This window comes from Ambystoma mexicanum, chromosome 3q (genome assembly GCF_040938575.1).
Source record: "Ambystoma mexicanum isolate Mex_15411 chromosome 3q, UKY_AmexF1_1, whole genome shotgun sequence".
Classification (NCBI taxonomy): Eukaryota; Metazoa; Chordata; class Amphibia; order Caudata; family Ambystomatidae; genus Ambystoma; species Ambystoma mexicanum.
In genome coordinates, this window is record NC_090926.1 from 331,407,379 (window position 1) to 331,425,263 (window position 17,885).

Consider the following 17,885-nt stretch of genomic DNA (forward strand, 5'->3'; position numbering starts at 1 on the left):
CCAAGCACCCACAGAGGAATGTCCACACACTGTTACTGAAAACACAGTTCTTTATATAAATAGGCTCAAGTTATGTACACAATCACAATAACACACTTTGTGCTCAAGTTAATCTAAAATGGTAAATTATATACAGTTTCTATGTGGTACCACAATTACTCTTTGATTCTATTTAACATGCATCAACTGTACTCAGTTCAAATGTCATACAAATCAGTTAATAAAGTGAACCAACAATAGACATAGGAGGAAAGCAGGTTGGTTAAAACAATAGGCAGAATACTGGCCCCTACCAATAGACACAGTTCTGTGTGAGTATTCCCCCCCCAAACCTGGGCAACTTGTAAATAAAGATATAATACAAGCCCAGTCCATATATTGTTTATACGGGTCTTATTTCCCTCTAGAAAGGTTCTACTACCTCCATGTACCTGGAATAGCAGAGTTAGACGTTGGGTTGTCGACAGATCCTTCTTAAGCGGCTCCCTTTAAGGCAGGAGCCACGGATCGTCGAGATCCCTCGAAGAAATGGTGAATAACGGCGTTGAGGCAGCAGCTTCCATCCTGGCGGTGCTCTTCGACGTTCAGCCGTGGGTGTCCTGCGAAGATCAGCACCTCGGATGATAATTTGTTGCCGCAAAGAGAGTCACTGAAGAACTTTGGCCCAGCAAGGGCGTCGAGTCGTTGGCGTCATCTGCGGTCTTCGGGTGGCGGGAAACCCACCGGCGGTTACTCCTCGGTGCGTCAGCGGCCGTGACTTTCTCCGGCGGGACAAGGCGGTAGATGGTGCTGCCGAGAGCGTCCCTGAGTTCAAAGGATCTTAATCAATGGAGCGTTGTGGCTCCGGTCGTCGGCAGCTCGCCTTCAAGCGGTTCCGCTTCTGGATAACACAGCTTTGACGTGCCTCCAGCGGTTATAGCAAGCCTGCAAACCCTGGTCGTCGACGGTGGATGGACTGTCTGGTGCTTCTCTTCGTTCTCCTCGGCGGTCCCTGTCTCTGGTAGACAGTCTTTTGAAGGCTGGCTTCCAGGGCGTTTCGGCGAAGGTTAGTTGGGGCACGATGGTCCCTCATAGCTCGGGGAGAGGTCTCCTAGCCAGGTCCTCTCTTGGACCAGTTCCTTGAAGGCACAGCAGATTTCAGATTGGCAAAGGACAGCAACAACAACTCTTCTTCTTCCAGTTCTTCCTGGCCCAAGGTTAAGCATCAAGTATCAAATTCAGCTTCTGAACGATTTCTATCAGTGAGAGGCCCCCAGATATACTGTGGATCTCCCATTCACTATGCTGGGTCACACTCGGGCAACCAATCATTCAGAAGGGCATTCAGCAGGCAGGCAGCCAATCGGGCTCACAATCCATTCAGGCCATTCTCCTCCCTCTGACACTCTCAACAAGGAATGTGTATTGGGACAAGTACCCAGCCATTCAGCACTCCACACTGCATTCATACCAGTTTTGGGCAGGGCTGTCTCAGTCTGTGTCACATACCAGAAACTAGACACCCATAACATGAAGTGCATATTGGTCACACACTCCATTCACCCAGGTCCCACCCCAAGGCTGTACCCACATCATACAGTCACTGGGAAGGCTCCAGCCAGTCTGGCCTGAACTTCCCCACAATACCATATCTGGAACTTCCACCCAACAGCCAGTCAGGGGGAAGGGACAGAGCCAGGGCTTCCCAGGACTTTGGGAAAAACAAGGTAACAGGCAATAGAAGGCAAGAGGCCACAGGGGTCATCTTGTCTTCTATCGGGGAATCAACTGATTCCAATGGCAGGGCCTGGGTATCCCAAAATGGAGGATACTCGTAGCACCTGTCAAATTCAGCATGGAGCTGCCACCAGCCGATACCCTGCTCTGTGGGCCACACACAGATGCACAAAAACATACACTAGGGGCACAGGGTTGTACCCCCTACCCATGGGTGCCATAAGGGTATCCCAAGGGTCTGTACACCAAACCAAAAATAGGTAGAGCTGCACTGCCAGGAGTCCCACATGGACTTCTGGGCAGAAAATAACACAGAGCTTACATGAAAAAGGACTACAGAACAAGAACGGGGAGGCCCTGTTCCTCCAATGCATTTCCAGCATCACAGTGCCTGCCTTTTCTCCCTCCGCCCCAGCCCCCTTTCTTTGCCCCTGGCCCCCTTTTCCACCCTGGCCCAGAACTGAAAATTATGGAAATTATATAAATAAGATCTTTAAAATATCCATCAATCCATGGTGTTGTCTTTGGCTTCCAGTGGCACATTAGATACCATGTAGCAGTGGCCGCTTTTTGTCTCGTCACAGCACCAAAAGCTTATTTTTTGTGCTTTTCCTTCTGTAGCCTTTTGAAACAGCAGACAGCACAACATTCTTTACTGGTGTTTCGCATGACGTATCGTTAAAGGATTTTTGGCAGAATGGGGTGGGCTAAGAATCGTGGCAAGAAAGGACAGTCTACAAGACTATCACCAAAGTAGTCAACAATATAAGAATGCCATTGAAACTAGAGTGTTAGCAGAGGGGCACCAGTCTGTCCTGCAGGCTACATGGTTTCTGATGCGTCGTAATGAGACTTGCCCAGTCACAGACTGTGAATATACTCTTCCTTGAGGCAGGTTTTTGGAAGCATTGCCGATCTTACCCGAACATTTACCAACTACCTCATTTTACGTCCGCTTCTGACCCTTGCACCCAACATTTCTGACGCCTCGCAAATGATGCGCCATCTGTCAGGTGGTAAGACATGGCAAAAGATGACAATTGCTGAAATATGGTGGGTGTGTAATGGCAACGGCTTGTGAATGTTCAAATGTTGCAGTATATGATGGCAATAAAACGTACGTGCATCCATACTTTTCCAATAAAAAAGCCACAACTATTAGGTTTAACACTTGTTCTTAATTGATGAGCTTCATATAATATATTGCCACAATTTTTAATAAATACACTTCAAAGATCTCACTGTCAGGCTAGTGCTGTCACCCAGGCATACTGTGCAGTAGTGAAAAAGTGGATTGATGGGAAGCATGAATTGACTAGATGGGCGTAGGATAAAGGTTAAGAAAAATGTATTGTCTTTGTGGGTGTTTGAAGTGGGTACAGTTGTGCTCTTGCAGCCATGGCTTGTGCAGTACCAGAGGGTTTTGTACATGGCGAAATGTTTTTCATGCACCCTGCTTTGATTCTCAACTGGTGTTTCTTTTCCCCTTCCAGCACCAATGTAGTCATGAATTATTCAGAGATCGAATCAAAGGTTCGAGAAGCAACAAATGATGATCCCTGGGGACCTTCAGGGCAGCTCATGGCTGAGATTGCCAAGTACGTATATAGACTGTGATTTTGATTCGAACTGTGTTTGGGGGGGGAGAGGGGTGTAAGTGTGTGCCTGTGTTTGTAAGCAAGTGATCCTAAATGATCAGCCCAGTGCCTCAAATGGTCAACTGTCAAATTCACACAGGGGAGCCAGCAGCCCTATTTCCTCTGGGCTAATATTTCTCCTGTTATTTTCATGGACCCGGCAGCCCAGTTCCTTGGGGGGTGCAAGGGGGGGGGGCATTCTCATTGAATAGTAGCTCGTTTCTAGACCGGTTCTATTTGAGGGAAATTTGCATTACACATTAGCAGAACAATTATTGATTGTACATGTGCTTATGAGCTATTGATAGCAATATTGACATAAAAGGAATTTGCTAAACCCAGCATTCATTGCTTTATTCTATGACTTTGTTGATTTGCTGTTGTAATTCCTGTCCAAGCATATTTGTTAACAAGTACTTGATTTCGGGTTTGGCCAAATTATTTCAGGTTGATGTAGCAGTGCGCAGATATTGAGTGCATGAGCAGATTCGTGTAGAGTACTGTTCAGTCGCCTGCTGCCTTACGGGCATATTCCCCATGCTGCTGTAGACTCCTTATTCTTATTATATGCACTCTGTGCTGAACTGTGTTGACAGAACAGTTTGATACAGAGTCCATTTGTGTGCATCAATTTTAAGGGAAGAGGGGCGGGGGCAAAAACGACAGTGTTACTTGATCTCTATCCACATTCATACTTTCATAATCAGAAATGGAGCACTTGTTTTGTGATTGGCTTGTGCGAGTTCTGATAAGTTGAAAACATTATTTAATGGTGGCTTTGTGTTACTCTATAGTGTATTCTGGCCATGAGGCGGTGTTGGTTACCATTTCTCATTGTACGTCCCAGCCTGCCATCTAGTGTTGAGTTGCCATCACATTACTTCATGTCTCTGCTTTTCGTTCCCAGGGCAACCTTCATGTACGAGCAGTTTCCTGAGCTGATGAATATGCTCTGGACAAGGATGTTAAAAGACAATCGGAAGAACTGGCGAAGAGTGTACAAGGTGAGTGGCACATGATAGGTATTTGAACATTTACATGATATGATATGGTATTTGTAACGCGCCTATACACAGGTGTTGTCAAGGCGCGAGTATGTGGATTTTTGGATTGCAACAGGAGCAGCTTCCATGTATTTTTGGCATCAAAGACTTAAAGATTAAAACCCTGATGTCAGCCCCCCGAAACCCCCACCCCCTAAACATTTTGATCTAGGAATGATGGAGCGAAAGAAAGCTGCGCTCTGCTCCGTGATCCGCATTTCATGTAAAACCGCATGATGGGCCCATTGCACCATTAATAATTGGTAGTGTGCTCGTGGAAATTACTTGCATTAATTGGAAACGACATCCTTGTGATCACGAGGACCATATGTGGAACACCTGTGAAGTTTGACATGCCCTGACCATGCTTAATTAAGGCGGGCAGTCCAATTTTGGAAGAATTGTCACTACATATTGGATTTCTCCATTTTAGGAGTGTCTGCAATAGATTGTTGTGCGGCATGCCATTTGTAACATTTCCAGTGAATAGAAAGTCCATTAAGGGGATTCATTTAAAAATAAAAAATCCTCTTAAGAGTGTTCTAACTTGGCACAGAAATATGTCTGGGCTTAAAAGCTTTGAGAAGTAGATGATAGGCAGCAAAATATCTGCCAATAGTTTTTTTTATTAATTCACATAAAGGTATGGTATATTTTTGCTAATAATGGTTGATTATTTTTGATTGAGGATATATATATATATATATATATATATATATATATATATATATATATATCCCAGTTCCTTATGCACTGAGCTACTCCAGCTAATTTTCAGGCACACATCTCCCAAATGCCCCATGTGTTTTTCTATTATTTCTTGGATCTTTGTTTGGATTGAAATTGCTGGGTTCTTATGTTGCGAATGGCTGGGTGATTACTCTTGCATGGTAAACCTTATAGTGGAAGTGGTCTGTAGGTGCTGATGTAATCCCACTGCTCCACTAAATAGTTTGTCTGAAGTGCAAGACCGGAGTTGTGATCAAGATCTCATGAGGAAGCAAATTCCAAGTTTTGGCTTGTGAAACAGTAGTCTTCTAACTAGTAGCCCAGTGTAAAACTCTGAAATATGTGGAAATGTGTATAGCGCTTCAAAGTTGGTGTTACATGCAGATTTCTTTAGGTGAGGAGCTAGGGTTAAGGCATTTTAGCATTTGAAAGCAGAGCAGGCACTCACTGACAACCAGTTTAGAGATTCCTTGCTTCCTGTCAATTGCATCCTTTTTTACAGATCAGACCAAGAATTTTGGATCAGTTGTGGTATATGAAGGACCGAAGCAAGACAAGCAACTTAATGAAGACTTGATTTTATTACTACACTAACCAAAGTTGTACTTCGGTTTAGAGTAAGCATTGCCATACCACTTTGAGGGTGTAAATCTGAAAAAAAGGAGCTTGTGACACTGGCTTAATCTGGAGGTAGCAGTGCGGAGCAGTCTGGTGTGTCGCAAGACTTCTATGGAACTCCCTGAGCTATGTGCTTTTCCATTCCTTCCTGTTTAATCCTCCCGCTTTATTAGTTTCCGATGTACTGCCGGCTCCTTCTTTTATCCTTCCTTGATCTCTGCTCTGGATCCTTCCTCCCTTGTCTCTGTTCACTTTCATCCTTTGATATTCCATTCAACTTGACCTCTTACATCCGCCACTTTCCCATTTCCACCTGCCAGATCCAGTGTTGTCCACTTATAATAGCACTACGTTTTTCTTTACTTTTGCATTCTTTACAAAAAAAGACCTCTGTATTACCTCCCAGACATGTTTTACTCTCAGGCAGCTGATCAAGAGATGACTAATCTTCCATATAGCCCAAAGAATCTTAATTTAAACATTTCTACCATTGAGTTTCAGGCAAATGGGCTGTGTTCAGAACTGCTAAAGATCAAGAAAGTAGATTTGCAGGTCAGATACCAGCCTGTGTTGTAACTTGTAGGTATAGCTGACATTTGTGCTGTCCATAAACCTGTACTTGCCAGCCAAGCTCCCTGCAGTGAGATTGTAAGCGAAGGACTCTTTGTAGTGGAGCCCCTGGAGTGTTACCCTCAGCAACTGCAGAACCAAGAAGGGACCAGTGGCTCTCCCTGCATCTCTGAACTACCTTGTCGCTTGTTTGGGCTCCTTTGGCCCTCCAAGTTGCTGCATGCAAAGCAGCAGAGTACTCTTTGACCTCAACACCCAACTATCTCTGCATCTCAAAGTTCGCTCAATGCCAAATCTCTGCCGTCTGCGCATCTGAGACTCGCTGATCTTCTAGCGACCCCAATATGACCAGGCTGCCTGGTCTTTGTACTTGTAGCCAATGCTGCTGCAATACCCTGATCCAGTGTTGAGCCAGCCGAGCCCGATGGCTGCTGAAGACCAGTCCCTCCTCTGCACTGGAGGCCATAAGCCTTCCAGTGCCACAGACCCGACATCGCCCACTGTCATTAGCACCTGCAAAAAGATGGAGCTACTGCACCCTGACTCTACAGCAGCCCTTCCTTCCTGATTGAATGCTGAAAGTCCTGGCTCAATGCTGTTCACTCCTAGGATGAAAAATAAGGTTCTGTGACAACGCCCTGTCCCCCTATGTCTGCTTTTGGGACCATTGTGACTTTTAAGCCCCCTTCTGTACGTTGTTCTGCCAAGCCATGATCTTGGACATTGACATTGTGTCAATGAAATTCCTCAACACGCCTGCTTATCTACAAAGTACAATTCTATAACAGTCTGAATTTTGTGTTCTCTTTACAGAGGTGGCATATTTGCTAGTGTTTTAGTAGACTGATTGCATCTTATTGTTTACCATATTTTTAGACAACCTTGATTGGAAGTTCTTTTGTTTCAGAATTTTACTCAAGTTATTTGGTTTGCTTCTGTCATTAGCTCACACCCCTCATGAAGAATACAGCCTGCTATCTGCCTGCGCTGCCACAAAAGGCAAAGGAGTTATACTTCTTGAGCTGTGTTTGTTTAATCTTTGATTGGCATCACTTCTGGTTAAGGTGTTAGTAGTGTTAGTAGTGTTGGGAGGATTATGAGGTTTAACCACTATTATCCCTGTACTCCTGCCGAGCATGCACTTGCACCCACTTGATTGAAGGCCTGTGGAAACATGGAGGGGGTATCGGGGGGGGGGTCTTAATAGGCCAATGCTGCCTCAATTTCTGCTGATGCACAATTGCTTATTGAACCAGTTCACTTTAAAGGCTGCATTTTTTTTTATAGCAATCCCTTCTAAAGGGTAAGCAAGTTACTAGCCTGCTCAGTAAGGAAGCCTTTCCTTTTGATGGAGATAAGGTGGTAGATCCTAGATTCTCATGGCACTTCATATCAAAGTGCTGTTATAATAGAGTTCCATTTATTGTTTTCAAACAGTAGCTATCTACTGGGGGGAGAAAGCCTACTCATCCTAGATGTGTGCAGAACCGTTATTTTAGGCTGGCAGAACAAATTGAATCGGAAAACATGTCCGTTCTTTGTGCCTTTCAACATCGTTCAAAAGGCTAATCCTATTAACAAGGAGGGAATTACAAAATGGATTTCATACGTTCTACAGGAATGCGGTCAGTTAGCAAACAATTGTCAAACACGCACAGAGAAAATTGTAGAAGATCAATAGGTACAGCACTTGCTTCCCTGTCGAATGGGCCACTTGACTCCATATGTAAGCATTAGCATGGAGCTCACTGTACACTTTCACAAACCATTGCTGCATGCACAACGAGGCAAGGGTAGTCTCCCAGGTCTGACGAGAAGTACTGAGTAATCTGTTTTCCACTGTCCCTATGACATCTCCTCCTCCAGGAAGGAAAAGCTGCTCACTGATCTACGAACAACATCTGAATCGAAAACTGATTGCAGACCCCAGCTGCTGTGAGGGATGACCGGAGGACGGGGGGGGGGGGATAACTTGATGTGTGCAATACGTGTGTTCAATATGTGAGCTCGACATTCAGTGTAAGGCTTATAGATGTGAAATGGGTATTGTGCTTTTAAATGTCAAAATAACATCAAACAAGAAAAAAACGATTGTAGTTTACTTTAGCACATGTTGACACAGGGGTAAACAAACGTAGTGTGTCTACTGTAAAATAATTTCTAGTAGCAGACTTCTCTCCTTCTGTTCCTTTTTTCAAGAGCAGAACAGGCTGCAGAAATACTATTACTGATGAGTACGATTTGTATTATGTGGGGGACCAGCAACTTGAAAGCATATACTACCTTTGACCTTAACATACTTTGTAGGACTGAGATTTGTGGCACCTTCAATGTCCATTTGATGAGAGCCTAGCCACAGGCACCCATCTGCTGGTCTTATGATGGACCATATGCAGCGTCCGAAGATGCTTCCTACAAAACAGCTCCACCTTGGTTTCCTTGAAACGGGAGAGTCTCCAGAGAGAACACCTGTGCACACAAGGGCACGGTCTGAGGAAAAACTGCCCTCTGGGATGGAAGAATGTGTGAAAGGCTCAGTCCTGGCCCCCGGGTACCTGATACTGCTCCTTTAGAACAGTCCCTGTCATTTGGAGACACATTTGCTAATCTTGTCCACAGCACAGGTTTTCTCTGACAGCACATCATTGTGTGTACGGATTGTGTAGAATAAGCTGCTAGCTAACAAGTCGTCAAAGACCTGGCATGAGGACCACTTGTCCACAAAGACATCACCCATACACCAGTCTAAGACCCCCATCTACCGGTATCTCGCATACAGCCTTCAGTGACGTCCTCCCTCTGCCACCTGCACCGTTAACACTGACCATGGCCACACCAGCAGCTTTGTCAATGATGGCACAGTCTGCAACAGCCAGAACTGTCAATGGTAGAAATTGCCTAATCTGACAAATGGGCTAAGAAAAAGGCTGAAATGTTGGTCCTAGAGCCTTCTAAGGTGCTGGCAGCTTCAAGCTCTTCATATGCGTGACGTGTCCCTGCCCAAAGTCTTGAGAGCCTCCCAGAGTAGATCCTACAGCACTGTATTGATGCAAACCTAGAAAGAGTGCAAGAAGTTTCTGAATCTGGCCATACTTTGTTAGGTGATTTTGATCTGGGCATTACAACAAGTTCTTGAAAGTCTATTGCAATTAGGGCCTCAGTCTCAGCTGGCCTCTCAACATAAGCCCGGCGCTCTGGCTCTACAGATCATGTAATTGCAGAAGAATTGTCACACAGTTGGACAGCAGACCACCTCCCTGAAGGCCTCTAACACTTGATGAGCCATCTGCTCCTTGTGATCAGGTCAGCAGCCTGACCCAGTTAAGAAGGGGGTGGGGGAACCTCTCCCCCTGAGGTGGGATGCCTACCATGGTGGAAGCCAGAGGCAGCCCTACCCCAGAGGGGGGAGGTGAAAGTTTGGGATACAGTGCTACCGTCAATCACCCCATGTCTTTCTAGCATGATACTGGCCAGTCTTTTTCTGTTTTCCAGAAAACTTTATATCCCAACATCCCCACAAAAGAGAATCCCTACCAGCCATACTGCAGCTACCCCGAGTGACCGGGAACCTGTGGACTGCAACAGGCCATGCTTTGAAGAGGTTGCTACACAAACCAGCGAACTGCAGTTGGCAACCTATTGAAGAGAGGCCTTTGCGCGATGCAGAGGCACGGTCAATAACTGAGGACCGTGCACACAATGAACACTCCAGCAACACGACTGAGTTGCGGAAAGCCCCTCTGCCCCCCTCCCTGTCAAATGAGTGGAGTGACGGGCCTATGAGTCCCTTGCACAAACTGGGACTTGGATTCCATAACTAGCCACCGCGGCCACCATTGCAAAACACTGGCAGACCTGCACCTGGTAAAGGGCCAGGGCATAGACCCTTTTATGCATTTTTGATGTTTGCACCACCTCCTGGGAGGGAAGAACAGGGCAATAATGGCCTGGGGAACCATTGAGGAGGGATAGCCAATGGGAAGGAGGGAAGTATACATTGAGACCTGGGAGTGGTGGGAAAGAGTAGGGAGTGAATGAGAATGTGAGTGGGGTATAGAATAAGTGAGTTTAAGAGAGTAGGTGGGAGGAGTAGTGCTGTGGAGAGGAGCGGTGGAGAGCATGGTGGAGCTGTGGGAGGGGAGGGTTGTGGAGTAGTGGGGAAGGCAGTGGAGGTGTGGCAAGGTTGTAGAGAGCAGTAAAGAGAGAGGTCAATTGAAGAGGCAGTAGAGAGGGTGATGGGAAAGACCGTTGGAGTACTGGGACAGAACATAAGAGGGTTAGTGGTAGAGCGATTTAGGTAGAGGATATAATGGCGTGGAAGGGACTGCAAGGGTCAATACTTAGGTGACTGTAAGGCACACCGCAAGGGTCAATACTTTGGTGGCTGTAAGGCACAAAACCATACATCTTTCCTGTGGGGGGGGAAACCGTAAGACTAGGAAACCGTAGACTGTTCCCTCAGGAAGCTTGGATCCAAAAGGCATTCGCTTTTAGGCCATCACCAAATGACAGGTTTATTTTTTGTTGTTGTTGAAGAAAGTATGTGTTCCCCATTTCTAGTTACCACTTCAAGACTCTAGTTAGCAGTACAGGATCAAGGGACACCTGAGTTAGTGTGGGACTGCCCCTTCCTAGGTGAGGGAAGGATGGGCAACTAGGCCCATTGCTGAGTTGAAAATAAAAACCCTTGAACCATCTCTGGGAAGTGGCGTTACATTCTTCATTGGGACCCAGTGCTCTATATGCACACTCACAAGGGCGCCCACTCTCTGGCATACAATTGTACATGCCGCCACACTTGTCTGTTTGTCTACATGCCCATTGACCCACACCCGCTCACTCAAAGGTGCAAGAGTGAGTGTGTGCATGCTCTTACACACACAATTGTTTTCAAGTATTTCTTTCTTGTTCATGTCCTGTCCTCTTTTCCTCCTGTCTAGCTCTCATTGTGGCAGGTGATAGCATAAAAGGATGATGGGATTCAGATGCTTCTGTTCAACATTCTGACTCCAAGGCAATCAGATTGGCAGTGAAAGGGAGTGGCGATTACCTTTTTTTAAAAAAAAGATGTATTTTTATTTTTTTGTCCAGCAGGGCTGTCATTTTTAACTACCAATTTTACTCCATGAAGATTGAGGTTGCAACTCTGTCACTTTGCTCTGTATAGCAAATGCGACACTTACTCCTTGTTGCAGCGGACATTTAGTCTTACAGGACCTGCCAGGTGATGAAAAGGGGAAGGTTGGTACCCTGCTTCCCACCATATAGCAGCCACCCCTGCAACTAATGGGAATATTGGAAATCTGTGGATCTGAGAACGATACATAATACAGCTGGTGGAGTTTGTGATGAGCACACTATTTATTGCTCTGGTTTATAGAAACTGATATTCAAAAATTAGTTTGTTTTGCTTGAAACTGGATTTGTGGCATTTTTTTTGTTGTCTTGGAGTGAGGGTCACTTTCTGTTTTGACGTTTTCTATTGTGTTCTGCAAATAAACACGTGTATTTGTAATTAAAGCAAATGTTCCCTTTAGAAAGATGCCCAGGAATAAAAATCCTTAATTTGGGGCAGTGACCTGGACTAATCGCGGCTAAAGCCTGTACACAGTGGCGTCTGCTTGTATATATGTCAATTAAGGGTTGACTGGCTCTGCTATCCTTGGCCTACTTGTCCTCGCGCTTACATGGCAAACACTGGGTTCATACTGCGTGCAAAGACACTATTGGCAGGAAATAAATATTTTGTAATGACGTTGTCTGGGGTCATGTAATCACCCCAGAACTGCTACTGCTTATCGTGTTGAGACAGCACCAAGCAATTCCTACAGGAGTGACTTTTATTCATTGGCTTAAGGAAACGAAACTTTCTTCCACAAGGCCACTTGCCAAGAACAATAATCTTTGGAAGTGTTTGTTTCTGCACACCATGCTTGCTTGCAGTTTGCTTCTTCTGCAAAGCCCTTCTCTCCATGTACGTGTCATTTTCAGAAACGACCTTTTTATACAGTATGAAGTTGGGCATGTTGGTAGCTCGGTCAGTTAAGTGATTTCAGGTAGTTAATGTGTACCACCTGCTGTTCATCACGGATTTGAATCATCACGCTGGGGCTGACTCAACCCTTTTTTCATGTTACCCAAAGTAATGGTACTCAAGAGCTGTTATTTACAGAGATTCAAAATGTAAACATTTTGTTAGTAAGGACTATATAGAAAGCAAGACAATAAATCTTACTCGTTTTACCCAAAATGTTCAATAAAGATGTTATGTTTTCAAGTTTATTTTAGAAAGTAGTTTAGTGTTTTGTACAACCACTTTATGCATAAATTACCTGTTCTGCTAATGAAAGAAGATAGAAGACAACTTAGTATGGTAGTGTAAGCTTAAAGGTGGGATTGCAGTAGATGTGTTCTGCTGGGTGAAAGGGAGACTGAAACTAGGGCACCTGGCTTGAAATCCCAGCTTCTCCACTTGACTAAATTGTGTGTCCTATTCAAATCACTATAATTTATTTGTCATTTGCACATTTTACATAATAAACACAAAGCAAAGGAACAAAAACAAAGAAAACAGTCCCCATCCCCCAACCCCCGACTTGCCGGGACATCCTTCTTTACTTGCTTGATATTGTCCACACGACTAAGGAACGTCCCGCCCTCTACATTATGTCCAAGATTCTCAGGTTCTGAGAGCACCACTGTATCGTATAGTCACCTTTAAGATAGATCATTCCCCAATCTGTCCAGAGCCTACTGCCTCCCCTTGTATTCTATATGTAATCCACTCCATTGCCAATATTCCCTACAGTTTATGCAGCCATTCTATGTTCGTGGGTGGTGCTTTCTGTTTCCATTTTGTTTGCTATTACTGGCCAGGCTGCTTTTATCTGTATAATAGCTTTACCTTTTTGGTTTCACAGGGAACTGTTTCTCAGGGTCAAACATCCCACACATCCATTCCTGTGGCGTACACACTGCTGAACCATCCACCATCAGGGGTATCTGTCTTATGATTTCATCCCAAAATGTCTTCAGTTTTGGGCAATCCTACCAGATATGTCTCCAGCCTCCCCTACCTGAGCATTCCCGCCAACATTCTTGTGATGTGGTGGGAAATGTGGTGAAGTCTTTCATGGTTTATACCACGCTTCCCTGATCTGGATATCTCGTCAGCTTTGGTATATTTGCCCAGAGGTTTCCCCAATAACATTCCGAGATATTCTCCCCCAGGATGCTTTCCCATCTCTGGATGTAAGACCACTTACTATCCGGCTGCAGATCTATTACGATATAATAGAGTTTTGATACCAACTGTTTGTCCCCTTGTGTGTGGTAATAAAATGCTCAAATGACTTCGGGGCCCTCTGAGCTGCTTTTTTATTATCACATGGTTTCAACCAGTGACACAGTTGATGGTATTCCATTCTGTCTCTGTCTAGCCTATGACCGTTTTGCAATCTTCAAAAGTTCTGACCTCCCCTTCTGATATCATATCTCCCATTTTCTTACGTTCCTTTCCCCTCCACTTCTTAAGAGCCCTTTGCCATCCCTAGTGTAAAGTGTGGGTTTCTAAATAAATGGGTGAATAGACATGGGTGGCAAGAATATCACAGCAATTATAAACCTAGATCTGGCACTCCGGGACCACCCAGGAAACCAACCCCGAACAATAACATGAACAGTAGTGAGGTAACCAGCGGTGAATTAGAGGAACATCCAAGTAAGAGTTCAAACATTGAAACCATCCCAGCAGCCATTGATTTACAAATGGACCAACCAAGGATTACCAGTGAAACACAACCTACAGCCCTACCTTTTTCAGGAGGAAGCAAACCGGACGAGGGCAAAAGAAAACCCAGGCAAAAGAACAAATAACATTGCCTTTAATTACCAGCATTTCATCGAAAGTATTATCTAAAGCCCAATTGGACACACTCAACCTTGGAATCTCATTTATTCCGACTAATGCCTACATCATTGTTTGAAGAAGAAGTGAATCTGTTTAAATTAATCTGCTAAATGGAACTTAAGATTTTTTTTTGACAATTTAGATCTTGCACCTGGCAAACCACATGACTACCCGGAGATGAAAAACAAAAGCAATTTTCACCCACAAGTCAACAACCCCTTGGTAAACCTGTTTGGTAGTTTTGGTTTTAAAGACCTAAGGAGAATTAAATATGAGACATCACGGAAACGGAACATCCGGAGACATCAACCGAAGATTATCAAAGATTTAGCAGAAGATATTTCACTGACCATTAAACAAGCCAATAAGGGCGGTGCCCTGGTCATCATGGACACAACCTTGTATAATGCTGGGTGCTTGAAACTTTTGGATGACAGACAGCCTCACCTCCTATTGGATAATGATCCTACCAATATGATCATGGACTTAATCAAAAAAGTGGTTGACCAGGCAAATACTTCGGATTGGATTTCCGACAGCACAGAATAATTTTTGAGCACCAAATTCCCAGTAATTCCTGTGTTTTACGGGTTACCAAAAATTCATAAGACCCACCATTCAGACCTATTGTTGCTGGAACAAATAGTATTTTTCAACCACTGGCAGTGTACTTTGATGGTTTGTAGAAAATGCGTAGTATCTTTAAGGTAGGTTGGTATTTTTTTGAACCAGTGGTTGCAAGGCTGTATCCAAGCATTAGACATTAACTAGTCTAATCTACTCTTATTCTCCATGTATGTAAGCAGTTTATATACATTCATCCTGCATGACGAAGGCATATCGGTATTCGAATGATTTCTACTGAGACATGAGGAAATTTCAATACACAAAACCTTCGTAATTGAACTAATCGACATCCTCTTGTACAACAATTACTTAAGATTCAATGATTCTACCTCCAAACATCTGGCACCTCTATGGGCTCTGCGGTTGCCCAATCGTACTCCAGTATTTTCATGTTCCACTTTGAGAATACCTTTGTCCTAGCGCATCCCCAATGGAACAACAAGGTCTATTGCTGGTTGAGATATATAGACAACATATTTGGCATCTGGGATGGAACAGAACAAGAATTACTTGAATTCTTTAATTATATCAACTAATGTCATGCAAGGATAAAATTCATAATCAAAATTGGCAAACCAAAATCTAACTTCTTAGACGTCACAGTGGAATTGAACAGCACTGGTTTCAACACATCAAGCTTTAGAAAACCAACGGATGTCAATAGCTCTCTCCACTTTAACAGCCTCCATCCCAGGCACTTAAAAGATCATTTGCCTTACCGCCAGTTACTACGAATGAAACGTATTACCTCGAATGCATCGAATCTACAAACTAATATGAGACCATGAGATCAAGATTTGTCGATAGAGGATTTCCGGAAGAGGTTGTGATATATTAACAACTGACGCACAGACACGTGAAAGCCTACTGGGAGAGAAAACCAAGAAAGACAAAACAAATCTGATCTACACGTTGAAATATTCAGCCCAAAGTTTTCAGATCAAGAAAATCATCCCCAAAAATGTGATTTGATAAAATCTGACCCTAACATGCATCCTCTGTTCCCACAGCCGTCTATGTGGGCATACAAAAGAGGTAAAAACATACGAGACAAATTGATCAAAGCTGAGAGATCTAAAAGATCTGCACAAAGGAGCCTAACTAAACAAAAATGTGGCACTTTCCTGTGTCTTAACTGCTAGCACTGTTCGCACATTATTAAAGGAGATCATATTCGGCACCCTAATACAGGAAAGAAGATTCTACTGACGAACTATGCCACCTGTGAAACCAAGAATGTTATTTATGCAATAAGGTGCCCATGTGGTAAATACGTGGGAAAAACTGCCAGACATGCCAAAGAGCGCTGGACTAAACATAAATTGCAAATTAGAACCTGCAATGCCAAATCTCCAGTGTTTCGACACTTTAGAGATAAGCACAACATTTCCCAAATGAGGTTTGCCATACTTGAAGTAGTACACCCTCTACCAAGAGGTGGCAACCCTGCTAAACTACTTTCTCAGAATTCTTATGGATAGACAGATTGGATGCCATGGCACCCTTGGGCCTGAATGAAGATTTCTATCTAGGACCATTCCTTTAAATACACACATGCAAAAACTTTTGCCTCTTACTACATAAAAAACAGGGCTAAATATGAGTAAACCGTAGACTTGATCAGAATGTGAACCCTTGTAGGGACAGATGGTGTCATACAATTATGTTGAATGCTAAACATCATTTCTGCACAATATTATTTTTGTATGTTCAGTAACAACCCACAGTAGATTGTTGGGCCGAACCATGGTTAATATCAATGTGGCAAACAAGATCTTTGTACCTATACATAGATTGTATACTTGGGATGCCCTAGAAAACTTCTTCGGAGTATGATTCTGCTTAACAACATTTTATCTTGCCGATAGCACACCCAAGTTGGTTGACAATCCCCATCTTACTAAGATGCTTAATGTTTAATTTAACCGACTATCCAATATCCCAGTGATAGTGCATCAACATGAGTAAATGATTAGTTCTTACCGACTAAACACTACCACTATTGGACTATGATTAGACCTAGATGACCTGTGGATCTCCTCTACAAACCATACCTAGATGCATTTCTTGCACATTTATAACTATTGTTAATATCACGCGCGAAGCGCATAATGAAACCATCACGTGAGTTAATTGTCCAATACCAGCTTCCTATGGACAGATGTTTCACTTTAGGAGCAGCCACAACTAAGAGTATTCCTCTTACTGTATTGCCATGAGATAGACTTACCCACTTTTTTGATCTCACACAACACATGCTGTGGTCGCTGCCTCGTGCTCTTGTAATTACCACCACACATGTTCGGGGGTGGTGCATCGGTGTGGGTAGGTGACTTTGATGAGTTACTAATTACACACTACCACTTTTGGATTAGGATTGGACCCAGTTATCCTGGTGACCTCCTTTTCAAACCATACTTGGATGCATTTTTTGCACACTCATAACTACTGTTGACATCACACGCTCTAGCGCATAATGAAACCACCATGTTAGCTATTTATCCAATACCAGTTCCTTTTGGACAAATGTTTCACTTGCGTAACAGCCATAAGTAAGATTTATCCTCCTACTGGATTGTCATGAGATAGCTTTACCCACTTTAGTGATTTCCTACAACACCTGATGATGACGTCATTCGCGCATGTGCACGATGTCATCTCACACGAAATATGAAGACGTTCCGAGCCTCGATTTACACCAAGCTCATTGGCCCTATCCTAGTTAACAAAATCCAGGAGCAGCAATAAACAAGAGTATTTCTCTGAATTTTTTGTCTGATCACCCTGAACTTTCCGACAGAAGATGTGATTCGCGCATGCGCGCGATGGCGTCATCACGGCTGCAAACGGAATATATGTTTGAGCCCGTAATGGCGTCCACAACAACGTTGGATTAACCCGGCGGGACAGCAATCCTGGTAGCTCACAGCAAAGCCTAATAGGTAAGTTTCTACCGTAGCACTCAAGCCACATTTTTTGCTATACTACTAGCATGCTATTCGTTATTACAGCTAGTAAACGAGACCGTTTTTATAA

At 43.9% G+C, this 17,885-nt stretch overlaps 1 protein-coding gene across 1 annotated transcript in view; it reads left to right on the forward strand.

Annotated features, from left to right (window-relative positions):
- Positions 1 to 17,885, forward strand: part of CLINT1 (clathrin interactor 1) — a 780,718-nt gene that overhangs the window by 135,562 nt on the left and 627,271 nt on the right. Inside the window, exons 2-3 of the mRNA XM_069653921.1 lie at positions 3,210 to 3,314; positions 4,261 to 4,357. Coding sequence (XP_069510022.1) covers positions 3,210 to 3,314; positions 4,261 to 4,357 — 202 coding nt within the window. The remainder of the gene's footprint in view (positions 1 to 3,209; positions 3,315 to 4,260; positions 4,358 to 17,885) is intronic.